At 58.4% G+C, this 9,488-nt stretch overlaps 1 protein-coding gene across 1 annotated transcript; it reads right to left on the reverse strand.

Annotated features, from left to right (window-relative positions):
* Positions 1–1,403: 1,403 nt before the first annotated feature.
* Positions 1,404–9,117, reverse strand: LOC141969019 (prosaposin-like). Its single transcript, XM_074924359.1, has 15 exons — positions 9,057–9,117; positions 4,985–5,109; positions 4,609–4,686; positions 4,381–4,506; positions 3,980–4,174; positions 3,516–3,659; positions 3,293–3,349; positions 3,042–3,050; positions 2,819–2,926; positions 2,520–2,606; positions 2,231–2,414; positions 1,979–2,148; positions 1,815–1,895; positions 1,530–1,637; positions 1,404–1,439 (listed from the first exon to the last, which is right to left on the reverse strand). The coding sequence occupies exons 1-15, from the start codon at positions 9,115–9,117 to the stop codon at positions 1,404–1,406; spliced, it is 1,569 nt and encodes a 522-aa protein (XP_074780460.1).
* Positions 9,118–9,488: the final 371 nt, after the last annotated feature.

Below are 9,488 nucleotides of genomic sequence, written 5' to 3' on the forward strand. Positions count from 1 at the left end.
TTGGCATTAATGTCACCTTTCCGGCAAGGAAAGACCCAAAAAAAAAAAAAAAAAAAAAAAAAAAGACATTTCTCCATTTTGCTGGCTTTACCAAAACATGTTGCGACATTGACAAAGAGAGAGACTGACAATAACTGGGGCTTCTGGATGTGGAGTGCTCGTGCGTGTCTTTTCTTGCCCTTTTCTTTCCCCTTCTCTCTTGCTTTCGGGTTTGTTCGGGGGGTTTGTTTCCAATCGTAACCTTGTGGAGAGTTTCGGGCACGGTCTGTTACGGGACTCAGAAATACACTGTCTATGGCTTTGGGTAACCTGTCTGTCGTCCTTCCTCCCCGACTGCACCACGCTGGATTCCTCATACTCAAACCACCTTTTGAAGAGAAACCTCCCTTTTTTCCCTTAATTCACCCCCTCAATCCACCAGCTTCATTAGACGCTGCCCCAGCTGTTGCTGCGCCCTGGATCTTGGGGGAAGCATTAAACCTCCTCCAGGTTTTCCCCCTCTCGCCATGCTGTCAGCCCCCTGGCACCCCAGGAGGAGGAGGGACACAACCAGCCGGGCTCACGGGAAGAGTTTATTTTCAGTGAGATGCTCCCGTGCACACTCAGGACTGGGCACTGCGAGCGTCCCCCCTGCTGCGGCAGGAAGGGACAAGCCAGCACCCCACTGACTCAGGGTTGGGTTGGCATGGGACCCCTCCAGGCAGGGATGTGTGCATGAAAGGAAATCTTTGCCCCTAAACTCACACATATTTTTGTTCAGTGGATGCTTAAAATACATCTAACTATCTCCAGCAATCGGCCGGACACAAAATCAGTACACTGCAAATGTCATGCAAAGCCAGGCATTGCAGGTAAATTTAATCCACTTTGTTTCTTTAACTGGTGACCAGGGGGAAAATAAAAAAAAAAAAAAAAAGCCACCCCAATTTGAAGAGGGACCAGCAAAGAGCTGGGCTTGCCAGAAGCCAAAGAGACCTGCGGTGTGAGACTGCCAGCAGGCAGGACTGGGGTGCTGGCATTCGGGCAACAGAAACCATCCAGCCCAGGGGGACGGATCCACGTCGCAGGATCTGGCTTTACGAGCAGTTCAGGGTGGGGTGGGGTGAGGAGAAGGATGCGAATGGGGAGAGATGGTGGGATTTTGCAGTCGGCCGAAGAGGCAGCGAGGTTGAATCCCCAGTCCTGAGAAATGAGTCCCTTAACCTGATTTGGAAATCCAAGCCCCAGGGGTGGAAAAGGAAGTGGTGGAGGCGGCTGGGGCACCCCCCAGCCCCCGCCGGGGTGGAGAGGCCGGTGGACTCCGGCTGTCGCCGTCCGCAGGTGCAGGCACATCCCAAGAGAGGGGCTCCGGGATCCTGAACCAAAACGGCAGGGCAAAGCCCGGCCGGCCGGGGAGGTGGCTCCTAGTTCCATAGGTGACGCCGGCAGTGCTCGACAGCCTGTGGGAGAGGCAGGGAGGGATGGGAGGGGGGAAGCAGGGACCCCCGTCACCCTGCAGACCCAGGGCAGGGGATGCAGCTGACACTTACGTGGCACTCGACGGCCGTGGCCATGTTCTTGCACCAGTAGTGCGGGCCCCAGGCACAGGGGTCCGAGCCCAGGAGATCCTCCTCGGGTGATTCACAGGCTCTTATTTTCTGCATTGCAAAGGAAAAGGGTGGGAGAAGGAAGAAAAAAACCCCCATGAGCACCCTTTGACCCCACTTCCACGCTCCCAACCCCACCAGGCTTGGATAAAAGATGCCCATCTTGGTCCGGGCTGCCCTGCCCGGGGGCGGGAGCGGGTGCAGCGCCCATGGCACGGCGACACTTACGGTGCAGACAAAGGTGGGGTCCATCATCTGCACCAGGAGCCGCACGGCCGCCGGCTCGTACTGCACCACGAGCGCCTCGCACTGGGAAGGAGAGAGGGGGTGAGCCCGATGGGGAGGGTCGGGGGGGTCCCCACCGGCCTGGGTGCTCCCCCACCCTGGCTGACCTTGCCGGTGAGCGGTGGGGGCAGCAGCTCGCAGCCCTTCTCCAGCATGTCACCCAGCTCCGACAGCGTCTCGTTCTTCAGCAGCTCGTTATCAAAGTAGGTGATGACGATCTGGCAGACATTGCAGAAGGCGCCCGCACCCACCGCCAGCTGCTCCAGCGCCGCAGCCCCTGGGGGACATGAGGGGGGCCGTTAGCACCCCCCCACCCAGCACCCGGTATCTGGGTGCCCACCCGGGTCCCCCCAGCTGACCTCGGGCGGTGTCCCCTCTCCGGGGGCAGCAGTGCAGCATGGTGCAGATGGCCGCCGGGTCGGTGGCCTCCAGCAGCATGATGACCACGGCTTTGCCGTAGGAGTCGACGAAGTCCTTGCACTGCCCGATGACTCCGTGGGGCAGCATGTAGCACACCTTCTCAATGTCGTTCACCAGTTGCTCCTGCCGGGAGAAAGCAGGTAAACTGAAACACCCCAGCTCCTTGCTGCCCATTTTGAGCCCCTTTCCCAGTCCCTCCCATCCCTGTAACGCAGCCACGGGACTCACCTCCGTCACATTGTTCTCCAGGAGGCTCTCAGCCGTCTTCACAGCGAACTGGCACATCTCACACAGCGGCGTGGTGCCCTCCCCATCCTGTTGGGACAAGGCAGTGGGACACAGGCCAAGCCCCCTCAGAGCTGCCCGCATCCCACCCACCCAGCCATCAACCCCCACAAAAGGCATTCCCCACCTTGGAAAAATGGAGACGCTTGAGGAAAAAAAAAAAAAAGCAAAATAAGGCTCCTCGTTCCCAGTGTTTGGATTTTAAGGAGCACAGCGGAGTTGGGGGGGCTGCTCCCACTTACCCCCAGCACGCTCAGGACCTGTGTCACCTTCTTTGTGAGCAGCATGTGGAGGGGCAGTGCTGAGGTGGAGGAGCAGAGTCCCAGATGGCCACACAGCTCCTGGGGGTCCTGGGGAGAGAGACAACCTGAATCGGGTGGGCATCCCCCCCGGGAGGGTGAGCCTGTGCCCCCCCACTTCCCATGGAGGGGGATTTCAGCCCATCAGGGCATGGGTCTCACTTACCTCAGCCTGCTACCGGTGGAGGGGCCAGAAAACAGCAAGACAAAATGAAAATAAAAAAGAATTACAGCAGTTGCAAGCCAGAGAGAGTGGGAGAAAATATTTAAAAGCTTGTGGGAACATAATGCAGTGGGTTTAATTAAAAAAAAAAAAAAAAAAAGAGAGCAGGGCCCCACATTTACTGATGATGTCCCTTCGCCACTCGGCCCCCCCGCCAGCACCCCCCCTCCCTCAGCAGCCCAGGACCCACTTACCATGTACTGGAGCAGCTGGGTGGCCACGTCCACGTACTTGGCCAGGTAGTGCTTGCACTGTGTGTGGGGAAACACGGTGTCAGCACCCGAGGACACCCCACCGCCCTGTCTGCGGCCGGTCAGCCTGCCCTGGGCGCTGCTTGAAAGCAGGCAGCTGCCAAAGATGCTCCGGTGCCACCTCGAGGAGGAGGAGGGAGCCCAAGAGTGATGTGGGAGCCCTTACCCAGCGTGCCAGGTCGGGTGCCAGGCCTTCGCACGCCCGCTCGCCGTGGGCCACCAACGCCTGGGCAAAGGCAGCGTTGGTCCCCAGCTCCAGCTGCACGGCCGCCACCAGCTGCAGGCAGTCCCCGCACACCTCTTCCTTCTCCTGCAGGACAACACGGGCAGGCACACATCAGTATCCCCCTCCCCAAAATAAAACTGAACTCCCCTGGCGTTTGCATTAAGTTGCAGGGCTGGGATTTAAATTCTGGTTGTAATTTGGGGCAGCTTTTTGGTTGGCATGTCTCTGGTCCCCCCCCTGCATCCTGCAATATCCCAGCCCCAAATTGGTGACATCCCTAACCAGATGGCATTTCAGCTGTGTGGTATTTTTAATATTTTAAAAAATTATTATCAGATAGGTGATGCTTAGGTGATTCTCACCCTTAAGCAGCATCAATGGCATTCTCGCCTGTGCCATGGTACCTGGGCCTCGCCACGGGGCAGGTCCTGGGGATTCAGCAGGAGGGGCACGTTGGCGATGAAGGGGGCAACCAGGTCAGCGAAGTCCTGAGCGGGGCCTGCAGGGGCTGGCGACGGCTTCTGAAACTTCAGGGCCCCCGTGGGGCTCTCTCGGGGCTGGCACAGCCTGATGGTCCCACACACCACCTTTGGGTCCGACTGGGGGAGCAGAGGGGTGGGGGCTTGGGGCCTCATCTGCCCCATCACCCTGCTCTCCCCCCCATCCCTGGGTCAATTCCATCCCCATCTCCATCTTGCAAAGGTTTTTGTCCCAGGCTCCAAGAGCCTCCCTTGCCCTGCAAGCCCCCAAGACATCCCAAACCGTGGAGAAATGTAAATCCAAGGGGATCGTCCCAGCCAGTTACCAGCACTTGCTTGCCCAGCTGGACGAGGATGAGGATGCCAGTGTCCACCATCCTCTTGCACTTGACAGACCAGTCCTGGAAGGGCAGGTACTGGCATTTCTTATCCAAGAAGAGCCGCAGCTTTTCCTAGGTGATAAGGGGAGAGCTCAGAGCTGGGCTGGCCCCATGGTGGAGCGGGGGGACACACCAGCCACACACACGCACACCCCCCCCCCGGCCATGACCCACCTCAGTGCGGTTGTCCTGCAAGATCTTGCCCACCACGGAGACCACCACCTGGCACAGGTGACACGGGATCCCCTTCTGCTGAAAGTGGATGTGTGGGAATTCTGCCATGGCACCTAGACCCCCACTTGCTCCCCAAACCCCAACCCTTTATCTCAAAAACACCCCTCCAAGGGGCACTTGGGGATATCCCGGGGTACCCACTCATTTTTGCTCCTCACCCTGCGGACACATTGCTGCCCAAGAGCAACAGTGGATGTTCCTCTGGGTGCCCAGCGTCAGGGTGGCAAGGCTGGGATTCTCCCCCCAGCCCCCCATTTTGGGGCAGGACGGGCACATCCCCCCATGCCCCCACATCCCCCCCTCCTGACACGGTTACCCCCAGGGCCTGGTCCCAGACGGTGATCTGGCAAAGCTCCAGCGCCCCGCACTTGGCCGCCGTAGCCACATCGCGGCACCAGTCCTCCGGCCGCTCGCCACATTCGTGGAGGGGGCTGGCCCCGGCTGTAGGGGAGGGGGAGACTGTCAGCCCCTGGGGCACCCATAGACCCTCTCCTGCTCCACACCAACCTCCCCACCAGCATCCTGACCCAAGCCCTGCCCCACAAGCCGAGGGTGACGCTTCTCACCCTCCCACTGTGATTCACCCTCAACTTTCGCAATGGTGGTGTGATTGCTGGATTTTATAAATTATTTTTTTCCTGGGCTGCATCAAGAGCAGGGTGGGCAGCAGGGCAAGGGGGGGGGGGTTCTCCCCCTCTGCTCCGCTCTGTGAGACCCCCCTGCAGGGCTGGGTCCAGCTCTGGGGCACCAACAGCAGAAGGACACGGACCTGCTCGAGCGGGGCCAGAGGAGGCCACGGAGATGCTGGGGGGGCTGGAGCCCCCCCTGTGAGGACAGGCTGAGAGAGTTGGGGGGTTCAGCTGGAGAAGAGAAGGCTGCGGGGAGACCTTAGAGCGGCCCCCCAGGGCTGAAAGGGGCTGCAGGAAAGGGGGGAGGGACTCTGGATCAGGGGTGTAGGGATAGGATGAGGGGTAACAGTTTTAAACTGAAAGAGGGCAGATTTACATTAGATATGAGGAAGAAATTCTTCCCTGTGAGGGGGATGAGTCCCTGGCACAGGTTGCCCAGAGAAGCTGTGGCTGCCCCCTCCCTGGCAGGGCTCAAGGCCAGGTTGGACGGGGCTTTGGGCAACCTGGGCTAGTGGAAGGTGGCCCTGCCCGTGACAGGGGGTTGGGAGTGGATGGTCTTTAAGGTCTCTTCCAACCCAAACCTGTCTGTGATTCTATGGTTTTTTTAAGCACAGCAAAGACCAGCTTTGCTGGGTCACTGCATGCCACCAACTTTTTCAACAGGATGTTGCAGCAGCTTTGGGCCAGCATCAAATACAAAACAAATCTGGGGGATCATCCTCAGCCTTGCAGAAACCTTCAACAGGCTGGGGAGGTGGCTGCTTATAAAAACTGCAATAAATCTTGCAAAATGAGCAAACTGGGGGGTGCCAGTACTCAGCCCCATGCAGCAACTGGTTAGCCACGCCATGTCTCCTGGCAACGATTGAGCAACCTCAGTTTTGGGTGGATTTTTTTTTCATTTCCTCCCAACGACAGCATTTTCTCCTGCCTGCAAATCCCCAGCACGGTGGCAGCGGCAGCATCACCCGCCCCGGCTGCCTGGGCAGTGCAGGGGCATGGTGCAATGCCGGCGGTTTAATTGCCACCTTGGATTCACTTACAATGGGGCGAGTGTTTATTCCCGCTGGGGCTGTGCCCACCCAGGATGCAGCTGGGGAGGAGGCAGGGAGCTGGCAGGACCCAAGCCCTTCGCTGCCCTGCTTAGGCCAGAAAGTGCTCCAGAAAGTCAGAGTGCACATGGGATGCAGCACGTGGACAGGCAGGCTCTGTCGCACAGCCTCTTGCAGCTGGCATTTCTAAGCAAAGCACAACTACCCCTCCCAGAGAATTTTTATCCAGCTTTTACCACCTGACCCTGGCCATATGATAGCAGGAATAAAGCTGAAAACAGAAACTGCTCCTTCCACCACCCTGCCCTTATCAGGTTTCTCCCCAAAGCTGCTTTTCCTGCATACCAGATTTTGGCAACGCCTTCAACTCATCCACAGGACATGTTGGGGCAGTGGCTTGAGATGCCCAGGGCCACCCTGGCAAGTCCCTGGGGGTGGGAGCTGTGAGGAGGAGGCTACCGAGGGTCACCCCCACCCCCAACCTGCTCCCAAAAGCGCTGGCGCAGCTCGGCGGGTGCCGGGTGGTGTTTCAGCCCCGATTACCCCATCGGGCTGACAGCAGCACCAGGGCAGGAGCGAGCCCGGGGGCAGGGCGAGTCCCCCCGGTTTCCCATGCACGGCTTCCCACACATCTCTCCAGCAGAGCGATGCCACGGTCACTGCATCAGCTGAGATAGATATATTTATTTTTTTTAACCCTGGCACTAGCGTCAGGCGAACAGGAATGGCAAGTCAGGGGAAGCGTTAAGGGACAGCACCAAAAAAAGGGAGACAACAACGCCACAGCTTGTTTCTGAGGTGGTCCTGCCTGATCCATGGACACAGGCTTCTCTCACAGCCCCGTGCTTGAGACTGGACCAGCAGCCTAAGGAAGCTGCCAGCAACAGCATAGTGGGGTTTGGCTGGTCTAAAAGACCCCAGTGGTTTGGACCTGCACCCTTCTGGCTCATGGTGGCTCAGCTCTGCTCTGCTCAAGCTGAAACTCAGGCAACAAGTGCTGAGCCACAAAAATAATTAATATTAATCATAACACCCAACTGCTGAGAGAAAGGGGAGCTTCCCCAGGTGGAAAGCATTGCCACAGGGCAAGCAACCAGGGCAGCTGGTGCCCTGCAAGCTCTCCTCCACATTTCAAAGCTGTGCCGGAGCCACCTTGTGCTGACGGGGAGCCAGGCAGCAGGACACTGGACGATGCCATTTTCAGCAAAGCCCCAGCACAGAGTGCGTGGCGAGGTGGGGATGCTCCCACAGCGCCGTGGTGGCCCCAGGCCAACCAGGACTGCCCTATCTCCAGCTGGCAGGCCCCGGGGGTGGGGTGGGCTTTGCTCAGGGGGGATCCAGCTCAGTGCTGGAGATCTGGCAGGGCTGTGCCGGCATTACGCACAGCCCCACAGCACGCCGGCCGAGCCGGCAGAGCCTGGCGAGCAGGTTGTGATGTAAACCCCGGAGGTGGCGGCGTGGGCCCCGGCGCCCCAGTTCCTGGCCTGGCGCACGCCCCTTGTTATGGCAAAAAACATACGCTCTTCCCAGCATCAAAATCCTTCTCCAAGGCTTGCAGTGGCCCCCGGTCCAGCAGACACACCACCCACACTGTGCCAGGCAGCCGAGCCACCACCACAAGAATTGCCACCAGCTTCCAGGGCAGGCATCACCCCAAGGATGGACGTGCCAGGCGTAGGTGAACTTTCCTGCTCTGCCTGTTGCCGGCTGGAGCACCTTGGCATGTCCCCCCCACCACCAGGCTGAGCCTGTGCAGTCACGACTCTTCTACCACAAAGCCGGCGCCTGGACAGGTCACGTCGGAGGAGTCAGATGGGCTGAGCCTGGGGTAATTAGGGTGAAAAAGGGGTTCTCCCCTCTAAAAGTATTATTTCTTGGGGTTTTTTTTGCCTACAGCAGTAGTGGTCTGTGGCCTCCCCAGAGAAATTTTCCCTGGAATAAGCAATTTCCCCTTGAGCAAGAACCAGGGGGTGGAAACAGGCTCTTCCCAACTTGTTTGGTGGGGAGGGGTAGAGGAATGAGCCAAATATCACTTCCTCACTCTTATCGGGGGGGTGCCTAGGGGATGGCAGCATAAGCTCATCTGCAGGAGGATTTGCTCACAGATACCCAAAGTCCCAATGATGAGAGGTCTCCAAAGGTGCACAGGGCAGCAGCAGTGCACCCCATCACCTTACCTGGAGCTGGGCAAGCCACAGCAGAGGAGGCTTCCTGCCTCCTGCACCTCCTATGAGGCCCCTAAAGAAAGGGGCAGGCTCAGACAGCACCATGGTCACTCCATCGTGCAAGGACAACAAGGTGTTTTTGCCCAGATCACACGTACGCAGGCAGACCCCAAGGCCAAGGGCAGCAGGCAAAGCAGCCCTCTCCCCCATGGCTGCTGAGACACCCCGTCAACCGGCCTCCCTCCTTCCATACCCCAGCAAAACACCTGAACCCCTGCTATCTGGAGAAGGGAGGGACCAAACCCCATTTTGCCCTGAGATCATGTTTAAGGGCAGAAGTTGCAACGCTCACATCCAGCTGGGCAAGAGGTAAAGCAGCCGGTGGTGCCACCTGCCCCAGCTCTCCTCCAGCCCAACTCCCAGCACATGCAGGGATGAGGAATCACTCTATGGAGCTTAAACACTTGAACTGGGAATAGTTTTGGGGTTCAAGAGGGGTTTTCCGGGCTCTCCTCAAGTCCTGCCCCCAGGCTTGGCCTTACCTTGGTAGGAGCCCAGGCACACAGCGAGGATCAGCACCCAGCCCCTCCATTTGCTCTCCATGCCGTTCCTACGATAGTCCTCAGCGGCTGGTTCCTCCTTCTGTGCTGCTCCCAGTCTGAGGAATTGTGGAGGGGTTGGAAGTAGTGAGAACCCACACCTACGCAGGGCAATTACCACACCCCTCTCCTTACACCTTGATTATAAAATCATCCCCAGCCTACAAGTGCAGGGAGGGACCCAAGCCAGGCAGGTATTCCTGGGAAGTTAAAACCCGCCCAGAACCTGCTGCTTGATGGGATCCTCACCACTCCTGACAGCAAGGGGTGGGCACAGCCAAGGAGAACTGTCCTCCTGTCCTGGGACATGGTCCTCCTCCCTGCTCTTCACTGAACAGCACATCATCCCTTACAGAAAAGGCCAGTGCAGGGGTA

This window comes from Athene noctua, chromosome 21 (assembly GCF_965140245.1).
Source record: "Athene noctua chromosome 21, bAthNoc1.hap1.1, whole genome shotgun sequence".
Classification (NCBI taxonomy): domain Eukaryota; kingdom Metazoa; phylum Chordata; class Aves; order Strigiformes; family Strigidae; genus Athene; species Athene noctua.

What these genes read in the sequence shown, in the direction of transcription:
- LOC141969019 (XM_074924359.1), bottom strand. Translation starts at nt 9,117, where the DNA reads ATGGAGAGCAAATGGAGGGGCTGGGTGCTGATCCTCGCTGTGTGCCTG. An exon ending in TGCCCCGTGGCGAGGCCCAG is followed by an intron (nt 3,660 to 3,979) that starts GTACCATGGCAC and finishes GTTGTCCTGCAG; the next exon opens with GAGAAGGAAGAGGTGTGCGG. An exon ending in AGGTCCTGAGCGTGCTGGGG is followed by an intron (nt 2,607 to 2,818) that starts GTAAGTGGGAGC and finishes TTGTCCCAACAG; the next exon opens with GATGGGGAGGGCACCACGCC.